Source organism: Saccopteryx leptura, chromosome 8 (assembly GCF_036850995.1).
Source record: "Saccopteryx leptura isolate mSacLep1 chromosome 8, mSacLep1_pri_phased_curated, whole genome shotgun sequence".
Lineage (NCBI taxonomy): Eukaryota > Metazoa > Chordata > Mammalia > Chiroptera > Emballonuridae > Saccopteryx > Saccopteryx leptura.
The window spans coordinates 54044905-54067447 of NC_089510.1; the positions used below are offsets into that span (position 1 = coordinate 54044905).

Consider the following 22543-nt stretch of genomic DNA (forward strand, 5'->3'; position numbering starts at 1 on the left):
GACTTACGGGAGTGTCTAGGCGCAGTGGCTTTTCCTTCGGTCTCTGGGCCGCGCTCTCACTGAGAAATATGGGAAAGTATGACTTTGAAAAACTCTGTTCCTATAAATCTGAAGAGAACAATCCTAAAGTAAAAAATTTCACTAACATATGTCTATGGGTGGAAAGGGCAGATGCTTGAGGTCCTGGTCCGGGGTTACTGAAGTCTGTGGCTAACCAGGAGGGAGAGGGCAGTCCTAGTAGTCCCCAATATCAGGGCCAGCCTTGTGGCATACCCAGCCCAGTGTGTCTGCAGGCCGAGGCCATCAGGAATTGTTTGGGGTCACTGTTATGAGGAATGGAGATGAGATGAGACATAAACTGGATACATAGGTAGGAGAACGCCTAATTCATGTAAAACAGACTCGGACTGGAGGGACCACTAAAAGACAAATTCTGCCAAAAGTAAGAATAAGACTCAGCCATCTGTTTGGAAATTAAGAACACTCTAAAAATATTGCTATAGCTCAGGTTCTTAGCCTGAACTTTGGGAGTGGGTGGCTAGGTGTTTGAAAACCATGAAGTTATAGAGTTATAGACGTGTAACTTATAAGATCAACTGTCTTATGCAAAAAAAAAAAAAAAAAAAAAAAAGAGAGAGAGAGCTTATTGGAGGACTCAAAGTCCAGGGATCAATAATGCTTTGGGAAAAAGTATATCTAGATATTCAGAGGATATTATCAAACCTCTCATCTATCTATCTATCCATCTATCATCTATCTATCGCATCTCTTTCCTCCACGTGGCTTTATTCTCAGGTAGCTGCTTCCTATCAACTCCAGCTGCTTTAGGCTAACATTGTACCAACTTAGAAATCTTGTGGGAAGCTACTTTCCCAGTAGTTCTTGCTAAGGTCTCATGGTGCTTGCTCATTGGCTAAAATCTCAACCAGTCCCTGTGAATGACTGGCCAAGTATGGAAGATGGGCCCATCCTTGGAGTAGAGGAAGGTAGAGGTGGGGGTGGGGGTGGGGGTGGGAGTGGGGGTGGGGAAGGTCAGCCATACTTAAAACATGGTCTGAGAATGGAGGGGGACTGGTTCCTTAAAGAACAATTAAGGGGCTACTGTAAAAAGTGAGCATAGATCACAAACAGGGGCGGAAGAGAGTCAGAAATCCTCTATGCTAGTGGTTCTCAAAGTGTCGTCCCCATACCAACAACATCAGCACCACCTGGGAACTTAGAGAAATGCAGATCCTCAGGCCCCACCCAGGCCTACTGAATCAGGAACTCTGGGAGAGGGGCCCAGTAGTCTATGTTTTAACTCAGCCTCCTGGTAATTCTGGTGCACATTCAAGTTTGAGAACCGCCACATTATACCAGTGGTTCTCAAATTATGCTGCATATTACAAGCACCTGGGAACTTTTAAAACTATTGATGCCCACCTGCACCCAAAGTGAATTAATATGAATCTTGAAGCAGCGCACGGTGGCGGCAGAGGGAGTGGTGGTCAAGGTATGAGGAGAACCAGTCTTCAGTGGTTCCTAATTATGGTTGCACCCGGGAGTCACCTGGAGAGCCTAGAAACAAACAAACAAATAAATAAAACTCCACAAAAACACTAATGCTAATTGTTTTTTTAAAAAATTTCCCTGATGATTTTAATAAATGCTAATGTTTAAAAACCACTGACCTACCATCCCCTTTCAATTGTCCTGAGGACATCACTTTAAAACATCTAGATGCGGGTTACAGGATTTAGGCACCTATGTTCTTAAATCCCTCAACTCAAAACTTGGTCAAATATCTGATGTTGATCCCTTTTCTTTCACATTTCATGGAGAGTCTTTGTTAATGGCTAGCTCTGCAAGGGCTGGGATTGGTTTTCTCACCAGTATAGACCCGATGCCTCGGACAGAGCCTGGCACATAGTGCCCAAAGAGGTGGATTGAGTGGGTAGACCAGATATCTACTGATTCTGGTATCATGGCCCCCATGCAGTGATCACAAGCAAATAAAGTTCCCTTTTAGAAAGGCTGAAGGTGCTGGCCATTTTCTGCTCAAGGCTTGCAAAGCACAGCAAAATGGGTGTTGTCTTTGATGATATGGAAGAGAGAAGGAGACCACAGTACTGGTTGCCACAGGTCAGAACTGAAACCCAAGATAACTATGATCCTGCAGTAGTTCAGCTGGCAAGGTGAGACAGACCAAAGCAAAGAGTCAGGATGATCAGTGAACCAGGAATGTGGGGGGCAGGCTGCATAAACAATTTGACCGTTCATTTCTCTGTTTTGTATAAGGAGCACCAGAGGCCCATTCCCTGCTCAACAATGAGATTCTTATGCAATTCTTGCCAGGAGGAGCCAGCAGGGAGATGGCAGTAGTAGAACTAGAAATCAGATTTTAACTTTAGATTTTGTTTATTCCTCTGAGGTGGAGCTTTGTATTTAGAGTTTCTTTTTAGGGTTAAACCTTATCAAAGTCTCATTATAGTTTATGCATTCAGTTTCCTCAGATGTAAAAGAGGACCCTACCTTATCAGGGTTTTTTTCGTGTGGACAAATGAATCAATAAAAAGCCATTATTAGGAAACTGCCTGGCACAAATAAATACTCAGTATATGTTAGAGATTGTTACTCAGTTGTCTGATACCATTTACTGAGCATCTACTGTGTTCTAACCATGAGGCAGATGCCGCGACATAGAGAGATAACTCTAAACAGAGCTCAGACTGAGAAAGGAAGCCCCAAATCTTGGCAATTCCTAAAAGTCGTGCCCCTTGGCTGTCTCTCTCTCTAAGGTGGGAGTTGGTTACCTGAGTGGTCAAGCTTCAGTTTTTATATTCCTCTCACAAACTGATAGTTTTTTGTTTTTGTTGTTTTGTTTTTGATGAATGAGCTCTGTGAACTCTAGGAGTGCTGCATGTTTCTAGCAGTCCCTGCTTCCTAAACCTGGACACAAAGGAGTGGGAGAGATGCCTTGCAAGTAATAAACCCAGTGATTCTTGCTGGGTCCAGTTGATGTGGTCCATATGGGTTTGGGGGGAGAAGGAATATGGGCTTGGACTTGAAATCTGAAAAGATTTAGAGAGGAAAAGGATAGGGATGTGATAAAGGAATGATTGCACCAGTGGGTGTGTGGTGGGGAGGGGTGGGGTGGGGGTGGGTGGAAGCCTTCCACCACAGGCGAGAGGTTTGGAGACCCTCTGCAGGCTTGCCCGTGACTGCAACTATTCAACACCTCTCTGGCAGGTAGTTTCATGGGTATGTCTTTTAAAATTCTATTAGCCATTTTTAACTTTGGAAGTCTGTCTCTTTCCTTTTTTTTTTTTTTTTTTTTTTTTTTAAATAATTAAATTGAAGATAAAAACCAGTGAAGTGACTTGCCTGACCTCAGACAGCTAGTAGGTAGCAAAACAGCTTTGAACTTGGGTGTTATGATTCCAAATCCAGAGTATTTTCACACAACAGCATTACAGCCTGGGAGCCAATTTAAAAAAATAAATAAATAAAGGTGAGGCACTATTGTCATATTAACGTTAAATATTAAAAGGAAGGAAAGAAGAGAGATAGGTGACGGTGTTTTCAATGCAGAGGAGGCTGCCCATGTTTGAAGGCTGAGGGAAGGAGAGGTGAACCTGTTAAGAGAGAAGAAGCATTATTGGGTCTTGAACCTAAATCTCCTCCAGTCCCAAGCCTTTGGTCTCCTCTGGCTGTATGTATTAAGCTAAAGCTGGTCGTGGTGGCCTTTGAGGAGAGAGGAAGCTGCACAGGAGACGCACCGGTTTTGTGCGGGGGCGGGGGGGGGGCGAGTGTACAGCAGACGGCCCTCCCCAGCCTGCCCTGAGACCCCAGCCACAGGGGGCGTGGCATAAGGCTCTGGGAGCCGCTGGCCGGGACTCCAGCGAACAGCTGGACTTTGGAACTCCGCCCCTCAGGCCCGCCTCCTCGCCGGGCCCCGCCTCTCCCCCCCCCCCCCCCCAAGGTGGCTCTGGCTCCCAGAAAGTCGAAGAGTCGCCGCGGTGGGTGCCGGAGAGCGCCGTCGGGCAGGAGCGAGGGCGGGGCTGGCTCCCGGCCGGCCGGCGCTGAAGTTCGCAGCCCGCTGCGCTGCCACCCGCTGCTGGCGCCCCGGGCCATGCCGGAGCGCTGGGGCCGCGCGGCAGCATGAAGGGCGGCGACCGGGCTTACGGCCGAGGTCTCTCTTTCAGGTGGTTCTTTGCTAAGTGCTGCTGTTGCTTCCCCTGCAAAGGTGAGTGGCTGTCGGCATTTGCGCCTTCTTTTAGCAAAAGGCTGGGATGGCTGCCTTCGAGGGAGGGTGGGAGAAAGAGGGGTGGGTGGTGGGAGGGCGCCTAGGGAGAGTTTGCTGCGACCCGCGACCCGAGTTGACTTCGGTGTCTCTGGTAGAAGGCGCGCGGACTCGCTCGCTGTGTCTCGGTGAGCTTCTGACTTGGTTGCGAACAGCAGTTTGGAAACTGTTACTTATCGGCGACTTCGGCTGTCAGGGCGCCAGCCTGTAGGGGCGTGCGGTGTGGAGGCAGGGGGGTGAGGGGGTGCGTCTGGAGCTGTGTGCGTCCCCACAGTGGCAGAGTCGCAGTTCCCTGCTCTCATTTACATATGGATCTCAGCTGCGGGAATAACTGATGACTCTTCGTTATAGGAATGTATTTGACACTTGTCTCTACACCAGGAACTATTTTTGCCAAAGTGACTATTTTCTTTGGGGCCTGGAGTGGGCTTTTCCTCCCTCTGGGCTTTGGCTGGCCTAAGTAGGTTTGCAGCTCCGGACTAGAGTTTGGTTCATTAATTAACCAAGAACTCTCAATGTACCCAATTAGGACTGTATTTAATTATTTTGCTTAGTTTAATGTTGTTGAGGAGACTTGCAGGAAGCAACTGATTTTCCCAAAATCAGCCTGCAAAACAAGATGGCGAGAAGCATGACCGAGAGGAGGTTATCAGTTGTGTAGCCTCTCCTGAAAAAGAAATCCGGTTTTCCTAGACAGAGTGAGCAGATGTCCCTAACGCCACCGTGCCACTTGAACACTTTAGCTTGGAGGGTAGGGGCAGAGAAATTCTGTCTCTGTGTGGTTAGAAGTGAGACTTCAGCTGCTCACTTGACATTTGCCCCTTTTAAGTATCATCCATTAGACCTGTCACCTCCACCCCCATTTACAGTGCCCTAGTTTCTGTCCTTATTGTTGTCTAACAAAGTCCAAATGGAACTTTGCCTCTGCGTTACTGATGAATAAACTTTATCCAAATAACCTTTCACCATCTTCTATGCCACGTATTACACGCCCTGAACATGGACTGCATCCTGAGCAGATAAGGCTACAAATACGAATTAAATCTGAAGGACGTTTCCCCAAATCAAAAATGTTCATAATCCCAGCATTGGACTCCCCTAGTCTGCATTTAATTAGAACAGCCTGGAACTGTGGGGTAGCCAGCTCTCAAAGCCAGAATTCAGATGGAGGAAGCATCATAGAGGGCCAGGGCCCTCACAAAAATCCAAGCCTACTTCAGAGACCTTTAAAACCAAGGCTGGGAATGGAAGGAAGTGGGTATTACAAGGGCGAGAAAGCAGGAAATAGCCGAAGGGAGTCTGACTGGGTGGGTTTGCTCTTCTTCCATGGTGATGGGTTTCAGAGCTGGATTTCTTGGGAGTCCATTTCCTGTCCAGAGGCAGAATTCAGGGACTTGGGCGCTTTTCCAGATGTGTGGCAGCCCAGCTTCCCTACAGAGCAGTTCTCTCAGGGTCTCTCCTCCAGCCTTGGCTTTGTGGATTGCTCTGACTGTCCCCCTGTGCGGTGGCTGAGGAGGGAGTGGGAAGTACGCTCAGGGCGCAGGCTGGGAAATGGGTGGCTGCAGGCTCTCTGGCTTGGAGTGGGGGCCCAGGGAGAAAGGGGGTATATTGAAGGAGCCAGAGCAGGAGACCCTCAGCTGAACATTGAAGGACCCAACAGGCCCAAGCAATGAAAGCAGCTTTGAAGGGGAAAGGAGGGTAACAAAGGTGGGTGCCTTGTCACCTCCTCCCTCTCTACTCTTGACTCTTTCCTAGGTCTGATATGTGAAGATGGAAAACTGGGGCTCAAATCTGAGGAAGATGGTGGGGGAGGTGAGTTAGCCTCTTGCTCCAGCTGGGCAGGGTGATAGTATCTGAGGTGTCCGGGCACTCCCCTGGGGCTCCCTCTGTCCACCCAGCCTGCAGGCATCTCTTCAGAAGCAGATTGAAAAGATTGATAAGGTCTTGCACCGAGCTTGAGTACATTGCCTAGAGCCCCAAAACTGAATGGAGAGAAGTTGGCCCAATTGCATCACAGCGAAGGGCCCAGGGATGTGAGAGTCTGAGAGGCTGCATGGGGTGGAGGGCCTATCAGCCAGGGAGGTCTGCCGCCCTTTTCAGTTAAACCAGTTTCTCTGGTTGTTCAGACTTAATACAATTGAAAGGCAGCTTCCTCTTTTAAATAAAAGCAGCTGGTTATTAGGTCTCAATCACTTCTCCTGAGAACTTGGCTCTTTCCTACTCCTCCAGTAGCTGCACTCTGAAGCTGATGGGTTGGAACTCACCCACCACCGTGGTTCCCAATTCAAGGGGCCTTCACTAACTGGCTTCCAGTCCCCCTGGGTTTAAAGGACACTTCCTTCTAAAGTCTGAGGAAAGGGAACCAAGGGGAAATGGAATGTTCTGGTTATTTTTGACTCAAAGCTAACTGGCTTTCTATTAGCTTTCTCTGGACTGTCTCTGGTAAACTCTAAGTGGTTGTAATTGTTAGCACTAGGATAAGACTCAAGGATTGAGCGATGTACTTGTGTGGATTTTAAATAGTGTATTTGAGAAAAAATATGGAATGAAATTAGTCGAGCTTGTCTCTCAATTTGGAAAAGTGATGAAAGCCAACTCTCTAATTTTCTCTTGGTTCTATTGAATTTGAGTATGGTAATGGGGGTTGATGAAAGGTGATCTTTCTTCCCTACCTTGAAATTGGTGTTGAAGGGCAAGAAAATGGAAAAACAATAGTAGGATGAAAATAGAGATCAAGTGAGAAGGAAGCAAGACAATAAATACATTTGTAACTGCCTCTCTGGAAGTGAAAATAGCCAAATGAGTGATAATGGCCTGCATGTGTCTGAAGGGCGATTAGTCACTGATGTCACACTCTGTGGGCAGTTTCGGGACTGCTTTGGCTCCTTATACTTTCCTTTAAGCCTGAAGAAGTGGGGCAGTCTGGATTCTCTTTTACTTATCTTAAAATTTAAAAAAGCAACTTGTTTCAGAGTGACAAAGGGATTTCAAATCACATGGATAAGTCCTGTGTTGCAGCTGAAATTTGTGACTTCTTAGATCACGGAGCCTAGAAGATTTTTCTGACCTTGTAGGTGGAAGACAGTTTCAGAGCCTTTAATTTTCTAGTCAACTTGTAATTAACTTTGGGTATGTGGACCAAAGTCCCTCCTTAGAAACCTTTCCTGATTACCCTCCTCCTCTGCTTCTCCACGGTGTGCGCGGGGTTTATTTATACTCGTTTATTGCTGTAGCATTGTCCTTGCATTCCAAGCCCATCGTGTGTCCCCACCTACACTGGGAGACGGTGACCGGAGTCTGAGTATATCAGAAGTGGAGGAGTAGTGACTTACCCAGGCTGAATCAGCTCACAGGGAAGGGTCTGGGGGGGGGACATCCCCATGCCTCTTTGACCACAAAGGCAGTTAGTTGAGTTCCAGCTTGACTCTGATGTCATCAAGTGTGGATAAAGGTTATGGGGGTTCACAGGGCATCCCAAGTCATTCTCATCTAGAACTTCTCCCCCCACACACACACCGTCTTCTCCCAGAATCACTAAGCAAGGACCTTATGATGTGATCGTTTCTTCTTTAGCCCGTAAATTAAACCAGCTCATTTTATAAACTGAATTTAATGTGTGAAACCATGATACCAAGTCCCTTTAGAATGGTATTGGTCACCTCAGAGAGGAACCCTTGTGACATTTCACTATTGTTTACTTTAATTCATGTCCTAGTAGAGCCTGAGCTCCATGTTGATCAGACATCCCCAATTAGACTTTCCCGCACAGTGGGACATTCCTGCTTAACAGCAGGGCTGGCAGCCTCTTCTAGACTATTCTTGAGGCATTCTACTTATCAGTGCTGAGACCAACTGCCACTGGAGGAAAGACACAACCAGCCGACACACAAGTTAGTTGTAAGAATGACACAGGCAGTTTGTTACTCACAGATCCTATAACGGGCCTGGGTACAGCTAAGGGGACCCCGTTGGCATGTTCATTTCAGCTGTCCTTGGTCTGAGCAGCGTGGAGACAGTCCACGTTCAGTGTTGGAGTCTGGGTGCCTACCACAGCAGGGGGGCCCTTAGCATTAGTACCTTTTCTGGCCAACGCCTTCTAACTGGTGTCAGGTGTCAATCTATAGGATTGTCATATCAAACCACCTTTTTAAAAAAATGTATCGAAATGTCACATCAAGCCACTTTTAAGGTGTTCCTAGGGAAGCTTTTTGTTTACGTTAACCTATAGAGTTATGACATCAAACCATTTTTAATCTATAACTTCACACACATACTAACTGGGCTCTGCACTAAAGGCAAAGTCTGCCTATCATATCTGTATATATTAGATTAATTCCTATCCAGACGGCATAGCCTTATTTATTTGCCTTAATGGCTTTTAATATTATATCCTAATTTAATTCTATATATCTTCCATATTTTTTATATTTCTATATATTTAATTACTATAATATTATATTACTGTAACAATTCACCACTCAAGGAACAAAATTCTTGGGACCTTAACATATATACTCTATGGTTTGTTCGTCTTCCAGGAAGTGCCTTTACCACCATGAAAATTGAATCAACCATTTAGCATACGTGTTTTTCCAATATATCTCTTAGTTTCCTCTGCCTCCCAGGAATATACCCTAATCTGGGGAGAATCGCCACACACACATACTGTCCCCAAGCCAGTCCTATGCTTTCTTCTCATGGCTGATTCTTTGAGGAGGGGTAGTAATAGGGACATCAAGCATTACCAGAGAACAGTACTGACTGCTGGTCAGAATGGAGCCTGTTAGAAATGGGAGTGTGTGGGTTTGATGGGTGAGGTGGAGCCCGGGAACGGAAGCTGAGTTTCCTTTCTCTGTGCAACTCTGGGCCCCGCGGTCACTGATAATGCTGTGGGCATGTCATCCCAGTGGTTCCAGGTGCTACAGGGGGCAGGTCTTAACCTGGAATAAAAAGGCAGAACTTCAGACTCTGTGTTTTTATGAGAGAGAGAGAGAGAGAAAAGAGGGAGGGAGGGAGAAAAAAAGGAGGAAGGAGGGAGGGAGAAAAGGAAGGAAGGAAGGAAGAAAGGGAGGAAAGATAAAGGAAGTAAGGAAGGAAGGAGGGAAGGAAGGGAGGAAAGAGAAAGGAAGGGAGGGAGGAAGGAAGGAAGGAAAGGGAGGGAGGAAGGAAGGAAGGAAGGAAGGAAGGAAGGAAGGAAGGAAGGAAGGAAGGAAGGAAGGAAAAAGAGAGAGAAAAAAGGAAGGAGGGAGGGAGGGAGAGAGAGAGAGAGAAAGAAAAAGAGAAAGAAAGAAAGAAAGAAAGAAAGAAAGAAAGAAAGAAAGAAAGAAAGAAAAAGAAAGAAAGAAAAGAGAAGAAACAAAAGAGAAGAAACAAAAGAGAAGAGAACAAGTGAAACCTGGGGCTTCACTTGTGAGCCGACAACATTACAGACATGCTCTACTCCGGAGCAGTGCTGTTGCTATTCTGTTTCCTGGTGTTCCCCTTGAGAATCATGATGCTCTTCTGCCCTAAGAATAGTGCCCATCCTTCTGAAGGGCTGCTCCCCTCAGTGAGTGAGAGGCCACATGGCCTGCCCCCTCCTTCACACCAAATCCCTGGATTTTCTGAAGAATGGCCCTAGAAAAAGCTTGGGTCTGAAACCTGATGGGGCTTCTCAAACGGGAGTGGCTAACTGCTGGAAAGTTCAAAGGAGCCTTGGAGATCATTTAATAGAGTGTCTCCTTTATACAGGACGACACAGATCCAGCCACATGGCTGCAGTCTCAGAACCAGAACCCCGTTCCTGTGCTCTTTCCTCATCTCCTTACTGTCTTCCTGAGCATGTGGTTTCTCTTCCCCTGGACAGAGGCAAGCTGACCCTTCGGAGAAGGGTAGAGGCAGTCCCCAGCCTGGAACTTGGGTGATGACTGTGGAATAGTTTGTAGTTCTGGAGGGTTGGAGAGGGGGTGACTACATTGCCCAGAGCCATTTGGATCTGGACCGGCCTGGTCTGCTCTGAGTGGCTTTTAATATTAGTTGAGCTTGTCTCTCAGTTTGGATCTCTTCTCTCCCAGAGCAGCTTGTACACGTTCTTAATAAACGTCTGTTCATGGTTTTCCCTGTGGTTCAGTTTGAGAAGTGCGCCCCCCTGCCTTGTTCTTTCTTACCCCTTTTCTTGAAGTGTACCCTTTCAGGTGGAAATGAATCAATGCAATGCATTCTTATACTTCCATCTTTGAAGGGTGCTGGTTTTTATGTAACCCGCAGGGTTTTACTTCATTTAGGAAGTGTTTATGTGCTGACTGCCTGCCAGCCCTGCACTAGGTACTGGGGAGAAATGGATTGGGGGAGCTCATTGGGTTGTGAGGATTGGTCACGATAATGTATATAAAGGACTTAGCATAGCACCAGCCATATAAAGTGCTTAAAGAGATTAGCTGCTGCACTGGCCCGGGCAGCTCAGTTGGTTAGAGCATCGTCCCAATATGTCCAGGTTGCAGGTTCAATCCCTGGTCAGGACACATACAAGAATATCACAGTATGATGTACAGAAGGTGAGTAATGGAATTGTGCACCTAAAACCTGTGTACTTGTTAACCCTAATAAATTTAATTTTAGAAAAAACTTGCAAAAAAGAGAGAATGCCCCCCCCCAAATTAATCAATAAATTAAAAGGAAATTTTTAGAAAGGCTAGCTGCTGATGGTAACAGTAATTCTAATACTTATCCTCAGGGGGCTCCCAGTGGCTAGGTCTGTGTGGGTCCTCCAGGTGGTAGGTAATACAGGGGTTGGGAACCTATGGCTCGCGAGCCAGACGTGGCTCTTTTGATGGCTGCATCTGGCTCGCAGACAAATCTTTAATAAAAAAAATAATAACATTAAAAATATAAAACATTCTCATGTATTACAATCCATTCATTTCCTACCACTCATATTCATGGTTGCAGGTGGCTGGAGCCAATCACAGCTGTCCTCCAGGACAACACCAAATTTTTATTGGATAACGCCTAACGTACACGGGTCATTGTATGGCTCTCACGGAATTACATTTTAAAATATGTGGCATTCATGGCTCTCTCAGCCAAAAGGTTCCCGACCCCTGTGGTAATACCTGCCTCAGTGCTGCGGCATTGTCACTGGGGGAGAGGAAAGCTGGTGCTCTAGAAGTATGATATGGATTTTCTTCCTTTTTAAAAAAAATTAAACCCATTTTGAAAAAAAGAAAACAGAACACTTCTAGTATTATGATCACTGTGTTACATAACAGAGCATTTGAAAGAAGATACTGGTGGAAAACGAAGCATCCTTAAGTGATCCCTCTCTGAGGGGAGCATGAGGTATAAGAATTGGAAAATAGCCTGACCAGGCGGTGGCGCAGTGGATAGAGCGTTGGACTGGGATGCCGAGGACCCAGGTTCAAGACCCCGAGGTCGCCAGCTTGAGCACGGGCTCATCTGGTTTGAGCAAAAGCCCACCAGCTTGGACCCAAGGTCGCTGGCTCCAGCAAGTGGTTACTCGGTCTGCTGAAGGCCCGCAGTCAAGGCACATATGAGAAAGCAATCAATGAACAACTAAGGTGTTGCAACGCGCAATGAAAAACTAATGATTGATGCTTCTCATCTCTGTCCGTTCCTGTCTGTCTGTCCCTGTCTATCCCTCTCTCTGACTCACTCTCTGTCTCTGTAAAAAATAAATAAAATTAAAAAAAAAAAAGAATTGGAAAATAGTTACACCAATTTTGAAGTTCAGATCCTCAGAATATAGGTTATCTGGTAAGACATCAGTTATTTTTGCCTATCGCTTGATGTTGGCTATGTCTTTCTGTTCACTTCAGTCAAGATTTATTGCACATCCCTGATGTGCAAAAAAGCTCTGCTGGTTCTTCTTCCGGCTGTTTTTGCATGACCTGTTGCCCACAACAGCCCCAAGGTCTGGACATTGCCCTGAGGGTTGGCAGGTATCTTCTGTATTCCGTGCGGATTGGGAGGCATGGGTAGTTTGGCTCCCCACTTAGTCCGCTTAGTAAGTAATGGAGCACTTCTCTCGAGGCTGACAGAACCACCTGTGTTGGACTTCCTGGAAGGAAGGGAGCCCTGGTTACACCTGCGTGGCAGCTAGAAGGCTGCCAGGTTGGTTTTAGCCAGATAAAAGAGCAAAGATCAGAGTCACAGAGCAGGTTGTCCCGCATTTCTTGCTTTCCTGGTGACTCTAGTAAGGAAACTGTCAAGTGGAAAGGAAGGGAAACCCCTTCTACCCCTAGATTGAGACAGTCCCTCCTAAAAGCTTGTTTCCAGGTTTATCTGCTGTTCCTTGGGGTGGGTTTAATTGTAGGCATATGTGTGTTCTCTTAGAGGACCCGGTATATGGCAAGCTCTCAGGACTAACCAACTTCTGCCTCCCGACGTTAGAGCCTCTTGCTCCCGTGCAGAAAAGGGTGTTATCTTCCCCATCCAAAGAGGAACCAAGCCTCTTGCGTTGTTAAAATAAATGCAAACTCTCTGCTTCTGCAGATTCCAGGTCTCAGTTGTACACTGGGCCCTACCTTCTTCTCTTCCCTGCTTCAGTGCAGAAGTTCCCGCACTGTGGTCACCTGGAAACATGTCAACATGCAAATACTGATTCTCAGCCCTGTTGATACATTGATTCGGAAACTCTGGGGTGGGACCCAAAGTCTGTGTTTTAACAAGCTCTCTATCTGGTTTTTTTCCCTTTGGTTTGTTCTATTCTCTTTGTTCTCTCTCCCCTCCCCACTCCTCCCTCTTCCCTTCCCCTTGCTCCAGCAAAAGCATTTAATAACTGAAGGCTTCCTGCTTCCCCAGAGAGTCTTGCTTTCTGAAGTGGCAGAGAGAGGCCTCCTTGGCTGCTCACTTTTACTTGCCTGGTGGACATGTGGGGGTGGTGTATGAATTAGGCATCACCTACCCATTCATTGAGCTTTTCAGCCCCCAAGGGTCCAGTCAGGGAAGCTGTTACATCCTTCTTCCCATTTGAGACTCCTTTGCTTTTATTTTATTTTCCTCATCACTCTTAAAGCAACTATGCTCACTATAGAAAAAAATCAAGCTAGGCAAACAAAAAGGTCATGAAAGCTAACTTTATAGCATAATCTTAAACCATCTAGAAACAACTATGGTACATTCAACCACTTAACATATATCCTTTTGTATATGTTTACCAACCCTTTTAAAATAAGTGGGTTCATATTTTAAAGACTGCTTTACAACTTGCTCTCCCTTCATCTTCTGCACATCTTTCCGTGTAGATGTATTTTCAGGATATTTTTAATGGCTACCAAGTAAAGTATTTCATTACAAGACTTAAATGTGACAGTTGCTAGTATCGATTCAATATAATGGTTAAAGTTTGGTGGGAAGGGATGAGGAATGGCCCTGGGTTAAGAAATAGATCTTCCCAGCCCTGGTGGGATAACTGGGTTGGTGAGAGCATAGTCCTGAAGCACAGAGGTTAGTGGTTTGATCCCCAGTCAGGGCACACACAGGAGCAGATGTTCCTATCTCTTTCCTGCTCTCTCCCTTCCCCTCTAAAATCAATGAAGTAAATATTAAAAAAAAAGAAAGAATGGCCCTGGCTGGTTGGCTCAGTGGTAGAGCGTCGGCCTGGTGTGCAGGAGACCCGGGTTTGATTTTTTGTCAGGGCACAAAGGAGAAGCGCCCATCTGCTTCTCCAACCCCCCCCCTTCCTCTCTGTCTCTCTCTTCCCCTCCCGCAGCCGAGGCTCCATTGGAGCAAAAAGTTGGCCCAGGCGCTGGGGATGGCTCCGTGGCCTCTGCCCCAGGCACTAGAGTGGCTCTGGTCGCGACAGAGCGACACCTCGGAGGGGCAGAGCATCGCCCCCTGGTGGGCATGCCGGGTGGATCTGGGTTGGGCGCATGCAGGAGTCTGTCTGACTGCCTCCCCATTTCCAGCTTCAGAAAAATACAAAAAAAAAAAAAAAAAAAGAAAGAAAGAAAGAAATCTTTCCAGAATCAAACTAGACAGACTGATTCTTATCCTTGGTTTACGTATCAACTCCCTCCTTTCCAGCTTTACTTTCTGCAGGATGTACGATCTGCACACCGAGAGGGCTCTGTTCCTCCAGAGAGCAGCAGGCGCCACGGCTAGAGCTGCAGGTTGCCCCTCTCGTCCTCTTCTTATTTGTGTGGTGTTGGGAGTTTTCTCACTCTGGAGGCTAAACAAGTCCACAGACTCCTCTGTTCTTTTTTGAGACATACTTCCAAAGATAGGTCATTTTAAAATTATAACCAGGAAAGAGAACCTTGGTTAACTTTTTTTTTTTTTTTTTTTTTTGCCTAGAAACTTGTACATAAACATTGGGAAATCATTTGGATAGATAAAATTCTGTTACCTAGAGAGAACCGCATTAACGGACTTAAATGAACCACATTAAAGGACTTTATCCTTTTAGTCTATTTTTCCCTGTGTGTATGCTCTTCAGAAATATGCTATAGCAATGTTATAAACTTTTCACATAAGGTATTGTACAGCTTCTGTGATGTTTTTACGGATGCATTCAGTAATAAGCTGGAGCCAGCTCAGCTCATATTGGGATTGTTAAGTATTCAGGATTTTGAAAGCAGACTGGTGAGCCATTGGTAGCCTGAGAGGGCTGATGGCAACATTTTTACTGGGAAAATCCCTCGACACCACAAAGTAGGGTTTTTTTGTTTTATTCAGAGAGCTATTTTATCTGTATACCATTAGATGCACATTTTATCAGGTATATCTATTATATCTTAAGTTTTTTTTATTTATTCATTTTAGAGAGGAGAGAGAGAGAGAGAGAAAGAAAGAAAAAGAGAAAGAGACAGAGATGTTGGGGGGGGGGGGAGCAGGAAGCATCAACTCCCATATGTGCCTTGACCAGGCAAGCCCAGGGTTTCGAACCGACGACCTCAGCATTCCACAATGACGCTTTATCCACTGCGCCACCACAGGTCAGGTGATACCTTTTTTTTTCAATCTCCCTATTTTTAGTTGTTTCTAATTTTTTCTCTAAACAATATTGTCATGACCATTCTTATATTTAAGTCTTAGCATATACCCATCATTACTTCCTTAGGACAAATCCCTAGGAGTTGAGTTCCTGAATCAAAGGACACCCAGAATTTTAAGGCTCATTTGTTGTCAGTTACTTTCCAGTTTCACACTCTTTGAAAGGAAGCGTGTACTGTTTTTTGTTTTAAGAGGATTTATGAGCAACATCTTCTGGGACCAGGAATTTTGTGTTTCTCTGTTGTTTACTTCTGTTTACATTTTCTGAATTAATTCTTTTTATATAAAGAAATACCCGCTGAGAGTATAATAAACCAATGCCTATGAGTCTTAGGCTACTTACTTATATACAGGGTGTAAAAGTATTTTGTGGTGGTTCTGGATTGGGAGGCAGCATATCGTGATTATAAAGAGCTTGCACTTTGGAGCCCAAGTGAGTTTGAATCCCAGCTCTGCTACGTGTATGTGTGGCCTTGTACAAGTTACATAAACTCTTTGCCTCAGCTTCCTCATCTGGAAAATGGAGGTGATCCCAGATTCTCATCATGGGGTTTTTCCACGACTCAGATAGGTTGGCAGATGTAAATCACTTAGGACTGGCACATCGTGAGGGTGAGGTGAGTGTTGATTAGTGTTAGCATTGAGTGTAGAGAAGTCTCCGTGGAACTGTGCCAACTGCCCCTTTCCAACAATTTCGTTAATTACTTGATCATATGAGAAATCGAGCTGAGCGTTCATTGTGTTAGTCCCCAGATATCTCAGTACCATGTGGCGGGTTTTGGACTAGCAACCATAGAGAAGTTAAGATGTTTCCAGGCCCCTTAGGATCTTGCTGTCTAACTTGGGAACAGCTCCATAAGTGTGAAACAGTAAATGATAAGGGGAAAAAAAAGGAAAATAGAGGCTGGACACAAGAAGGAGGATACTCCAAGTCCTGCCTGATTGCTGACTAAAATAGGTAGAAGCTGATGGGGCAGAGGCCCCAGCGGCTGGCGGTCATCTGGGAGGACAGCTCAGGCGACACAGGGTTCTCCCTGGCCTAAAGGGCAGCAGGTTTTTAAAGGACTGTGGAGATAGTGTGAGCAAAGCAGCAGAGGCAGCCGGGAACTGGCTTCTGGAGCCGCGCCGTCCTGTGCAGCAGCTGTTAGCCACGTGTGCTCCTGAGGCCCGAGCTGAGGCTAGTCCTGACTGAGACGCGCTGTACGGATAAATTACATGCCCGGTTTCCAAGACTTAACACTGAAAAATGCAGATCGTCTCAGTCAGTTTAATACTGACCACATGTTGACGTGCTAATATCTTGGAGATACTAGGTTAAGTGCAATATATTAAAATCAACCACTTTTCCTTTTTAAAGTGACTACTAGAAAATTTAAAATTATATGTGTGGCTGACATGTGTGACTTGCATTATGCTTCTATCGGACGAGCTGTCCTGGAGTTTATGGTCCGTGACACATTGACGTGCCACAGCGGGCGACTCCAGCACTGCGTCCTTTTCTCCCGCCCCAGGGCCAGTTCCTGGCCCCCCTCCCAGCCTCTCCATGGGTCCCGGACGAGGGTGGGCTTTCTGATGCTTGAAAATGTCCACAGACCTTCTCAACAGACACTTTCAAGAAATGCAGTGACACTTTTTCCTTCCTCAGCAGAATACTTTGTGAGGGAACAAACGGGGCTTACATTGTCCACTGTCCTCCCAGCTCAGCTTAGCCAGCTTTAGGAACGTAATGAAAGAGAGTCCTGACGAGACTGGTGAACAGGAAGGGAGTGAGAGTAACAGGAAGGGAGTGAGCGTGTGCTCCATCTCCCGACTCTGACCCGGCACTAACTGATGCGGCCCCGCCTGCCTCTTCATGTGACGTGGGCATTGCTGGCCTGCGGGCCGCAGGGTCCAAGGGAGAAGAGGGGCTATGGTGGGGCGGCGGGGGGCACTGCTCTGACTCCCGACTGAACCTGGGGCAAGTTTCGTTTTGTCATTCGGCTGAAGGATGTTTGGAGGGTTTGATGGTATCATTCTAAGCAGCATTTTTCATGCCCATTTTCGTCCTCAGGAAGCCTCACGGAGCACCTGGCTGGGCACAGGGCCGTATAGGCCATTGCATCCATCCCCCGATCTATCTAGGGAGAGCGGTGTGCACAGTCGCTATGTCCCAGAACACCAGGGTTTTCCAGCCTGTCAGATCACAAAGATCTGTTTTATCCAGGAGAAGAGCACTTTGTAAAAGAAAATGACTTGCCTGAGGTCTCAACTGGTATTGAGTAAAATGATACCATTCTGTCGATAGTATATCGGTTCTGTCTTTATAGAAAAGACTATACAAGAATACTTCTGCCCCTTTTTGGGGAGGAATGGAGAGGGTAGAGGCACTGGATCAAGTCTGCAGGGAGACTCGGAAATCTTTGGAGTAGATCTAGCAGGTCAGGGACCTCAGTGAACTGGAAATCCCTCTCAGGTTCCTGGAACCATGTCCTAGCCACCTGCTCTAGACTTTCCTTCATAGAAATCTGTTTCACAGTGTCAGTTTGCCCCTGATGTTTCTAAGTGTCTGGAGGAACTCGGGGTGGGGGGGCTTCACTATTCTGAAATCAGCCAGATTCCCAGAACCTAGCCAGCACCGAGGACTCGGGCCTGCTGGTCCTGATGAAATTAGGGCCGGCCCCACTGGCTTGGCATCTCCAAGCAAAGCGAGCCAACACAAGGAACCTTCTGAAGACATCTCAAGGGACCTTCCTATGACTTTCCAATCAAATCAGGAGCCCATGAAGCCTTCCCACAGCACCCAGGGAAGTCTGGCTGCCACACTGTTCTGGGGCCTTGCCCAAGGTCTCCCGGTCTGGTAATCTCTGACTCTTCCAGGACTGGGGGGTAATCGGAAATCACAGCCAGTGAACCAAACGGACATGGCACAGCCCTTGGAAAAGAGCAGTTCACAGAGAGCAACAGATCTCTCTCACACACAAACACACTTTTCCAAGTGTTCTCAAAGGATGCGATGAGAATATCTCTTAGTAAAAGAGTAAAGTGGAGGTAGGGAAGAGGTGGAATTCAGGTTGGGGCAGTAGGGACCCTCCTGAGGAACTGGCAGAGATACCAAAAAGGTTGTTCCTCCCATTCTTCTGGACCAAGTTTAAATAGTCTGCCCAAAAGGTTTTGCTAAATATTATGAGAGGACGTAAGGGAAGTAGAATTTAAAAAGCATAAAGCCAGACAGCTTTATAGAATTCACATGTCTGGTTCTTGCTTGACACTGACTTGCTTCCAGAGCTCACGTGCTGTTGTCTGATCCATACTCACCTGAGGGGCCAGTACTCTGTTCACAAAGACCACTGCTGAGACCCTCGCTTCCTAATTCGTGACTTGAGTCCCAATCAGGCTGTCGTATTCATGCTACCACACTGGGGTCCGGATTAAAAGGGCCAGGTTCCCATTCACCCTTCCCTGCCTGGGGCTTTCCCGCCTGGCTCCAGGTTCTGCTCTGAGGCACTGATACCACCCCCCACTCCCATTGCTCACGCATGCTGGCGGGTGTCATCCGAGCCCAAGTGAGCTTCTCTCCGCAGTGTTGTGCACTTGACCCTGCAACAGGCAGGACGTTGCACTCAGTGACCTCTCAGATCTTTCCCAGTTGCCATTCTACCGAGGGATTTAGAACACAGTGACGATCCTATTGGTTTACTCGGATTCTGCATGAAAACAGGAGACCTTAGTAACCTTTTAAGGATTTTTCAGCTTTAAAAAATTTTAAGACCCTGTTTCTTTGTGCTTTGGTTTGGAAATTATACTTCCATCCTAACCGCCAAATAGTGCCTTCCCTTAGGATATAAGTCGCCAACTCTACCAGAGTGCCTATGGATCTCCTCAGACAGCCAGTTTCCCAGCTTCTTCCCAGCGAGGTGGTCAGGTCTAAATTTAACTGTGACCTTCTGTCTGCACATGCAAGCTAGGCCTACCGGAGCAAAATCAGAGCTGGACTGTTCTCAGGGGTCTGTGTGTGTGCGCGCGCACGTGCATACGCGCAGGAGTTAGACAGGAAGGTGGGCAAGGCTGCTCAAAAGGCCAGATCAGACGCTGGGGGAAGAAGAGGAGGAGTTCAGGATGAGAAGTATAGTTATCCCAAACAACTCCTGGACTTTATCCTAGCTTGGCTGGGTCCCCTGGAGAAAGGCAGCCAAATTCTCCACCTTTTCAGTTTCCTCCCACTGTAAAGTATCCATGATGCAACTCACCTGGGTTTGTCATTACCATGTCTTCCTGCCAAGCATTGTACCACAATTATGTGTTCATCGCTGTCCCTTATTCCAAAATCACCAGTCCCAGGTTTAAGAGATACAGTCTGCACATTGTGTTGTCTACATTTCAACCTTTCTTTGTTGTCTGGCTTGCATCTTTTTTGGTTTGCATCTTTTTCTGTACCAATTAATGGGTACATATCTCAGAATCAGGACAGGGTCAAAATTTGTAATTATGTTCCAAAATAGCTTTGCAATTTTCATATGAGAGATGTATAAATGCCAAAGCATTGAAACTGCTTTAGTTTGTAAAATTTAGTCCATTGTAATTTAGCCACACCTCCAATTTGTATGTATAGTCACGATTAGCACCCTACACAGTAAAAGTCATAGGTTCGTATATATGTGAGATTTTTAGAATGGCATCAGATTATGGATCAGATAGGACACTGGTTTTCCGTTCAATCTCTAACAAACAGAGGCAAGGTGGAGAGGCTGACTGAGTGTGTGCGTCTTTCAGACATGCCCCTGCTTACATTTGATGGGAGACCCTGATCGCAGAGAGGCTAGAGCCTGGATTGTAGCACTCTCTGAAAGTGCCCAGGTTAACATCACAAACAGGGACTCGCCTAGGAAGGGAACCTGGGTCTGCTGGGACTCTAGTGCTCATCTATCATTTTCTGTAAATAAACTGGAGGGGTTTTGCCCTGGCCGGTTGGTTCAGCAGTAGATTGTCGGCCTGGCATGTGGAAGTCCTGGGTTCGATTCCTGGCCAGGGCACACAGGAAAAGCGCTCATCTGCTTCTCCACCCTTCCCCCTTCTCCTTTCTCTCTGTCTCTCTCTTCCCCTCCCGCAGCCAAGGCTCCATGGGAGCAAAGTTGGCCTGGGCGCTGAGGATGGCTCCATGGCCTCTACCTCAGTAGCTAGAATAGCTCCGGTTGCAGCAGAGCAACATCCCAGATGGGCAGAGCATCGTCCCCTGGTGGGCATGCCAGGTGGATCCCAGTCGGGTGCATGCGGGAGTCTGTCTGACTGCCTCCCCACTTCTAACTTCGGAAAAATACCAAAAACAACCCCCAAAACCAACCAACCAACAAACAAAAAATCTGGAGGGTTTTTTGGGCAAATGTCTCTTTAGCTCAGCTCTGTAAGAAAAGAACATGAATTGAGGTCAGACTGAGTTCCCATTCTGGCATCAGCACTAAGTTGCATTAGTAAAGTTACTTAAGTCATTTATGCTAATTTTTGTCTGTCCACTTGGGAACAAAACAGGTGTTTAAAGTATTTGTGAGGATTCAAATAAAAAAGGTGTGGGGCATACGTGTGCTGCAAGGCATATAGTTTCTGGCTTCCTGGCACATGGAATGCGCTCAGTAAATGCTGCCCTATGAACATCAATATTCTTTCTCATTATCATATATTTTTCTGACTTACAGGGCAGTAGTTTAAGTCGAACCATTAAGTGGGATGGAGAATTAATGAATTTTCTTTGGAGCTGTCCAGGAAAACAGAGTTGTGACTTAGGCCTCTAATTACTGGTCTTTTGCCCAATGTTTGATCCCTGGGAGTATCCCTACTTCAAAGAAGTTGCTGATCTGGTAGGTCATAGAGTTGATTCAGGGTGACGGTTTCATTAAGAAAGAGCTAAAATGTCTCCTCCCTTTACCTGAAGGCCAATGTGTTGGGTTCTTAAGCAATTCTTGCAAGCCCCTACTAAGCACCTTTTTATTTATTTATTGTAGGCCTCTGCTATTTAGGCTATGAAAGTGTGTGTGTATGTGTGTGCGCACGCACACATGCAACCCAAGCAATGCTTATGTTAAGAGCTTTGGAGGCCCTGGCCGGTTGGCTCAGTGGTAGAGTGTCGGCCTGGCGTGGGGGGGACCCGGGTTCGATTCCCGGCCAGGGCACATAGGAGAAGCGCCCATTTGCTTCTCCACCTCCCTCCCCCTCCTTCCTCTCTGTCTCTCTCTTCCCCTCCCGCAGCCAAGGCTCCATTGGAGCAAAGATGGCCCGGGCGCTGGGGATGGCTCCTTGGCCTCTGCCCCAGGCGCTAGAGTGGCTCTGGTCGCGGCAGAGCATCGCCCCCTGGTGGGCAGAGCGTCGCCCCTGGTGGGCGTGCCGGGTGGATCCCGGTCGGGCGCATGCGGGAGTCTGTCTGACTGTCTCTCCCCATTTCCAGCTTCAGGAAAAAAAAAAAAAAAAGAGCTTTGGAGGCACAGGGTGTATCCTGTGCCATTATCCTGTATTCATATCCAAAGTTGATCATCTTGGATGTGTTCCTTTAATTACAGCAATTATCTGCTGTGTTCCAGTAATCATCTGATCTGCCATTTATGGCTCAAAAATTTCTGTTCTGTCATCAGGAACCAATCAGAGGTTCTTGTATTCAGTAACCACATTGACCACTTTTAGTTGAAAACGAACTTGACATTTTAGTTAAGTGTATTATTGGTTAGATTTAGATTACTTTGTCCAATAGTGAAACTCACAGATAGACCTGCGTGTTCAATGGAAAGGAGAAAGTCAAGAGTCCCCCAAATGGACTCTCTTTGAGCTTGTCTGTGCTGAGTCATGTTATTTGATCATCCTTCAATTAATCCCCGTGGTCCAGGGAATTAGATATTCCAGCTATGTTAGGACCACCCTGGGGTGGGGGTGGAGATTGAACTCACAAAGCTGAGAAATCTGGGTGCTCTTATGAAGGGGCAGGAGAAAAATGGGTGCTGGGGAGGAAACCAGCAGGTGCCCACCCTGTTGACCTGTGGGCCGTTAGTCTGATGAGGAACCTCAGTGCGTTTAAGGACTGTGGAAATCCCTCTGCCTCCTCCGTTGTATGTGCTATGAGGACAGCAGGACCAGCTCCTGTGGAGGGGTGAGGAAGATGTGTACAGGGGAGGCCTTGTGAACAGATAACACGGGCACTGGGTCTTGAAGGGTCAGGAGGGATGTTCTTTATCTTAGAAGTCAGACAAAAGAAATAATATGAAGAAGGCCTGCACTGGAATGGGGTGTCTGTGGAAATGATGAACAGGTAGC

At 46.6% G+C, this 22543-nt stretch overlaps 1 protein-coding gene across 14 annotated transcripts in view; it reads left to right on the top strand.

The window, feature by feature from the left end:
• The window catches only part of LOC136379841 (kalirin-like), a 231801-nt gene that overhangs the window by 94394 nt on the left and 114864 nt on the right, over positions 1 to 22543 (top strand). For 4 of the 14 annotated variants that reach the window (XM_066347453.1, XM_066347454.1, XM_066347455.1 and 1 more), the window contains exon 1: positions 3961 to 4225. The exons of 6 other annotated variants lie outside the window; for them this stretch is intronic. In XM_066347453.1, coding sequence (XP_066203550.1) covers positions 4141 to 4225 — 85 coding nt within the window. In that variant the 5' untranslated portion in view covers positions 3961 to 4140. Of the gene's footprint in view, positions 1 to 3952; positions 4226 to 22543 lie in introns of those variants that run through there. 4 more of the 14 variants (XM_066347449.1, XM_066347450.1, XM_066347451.1 and 1 more) reach the window with 3 other exon arrangements.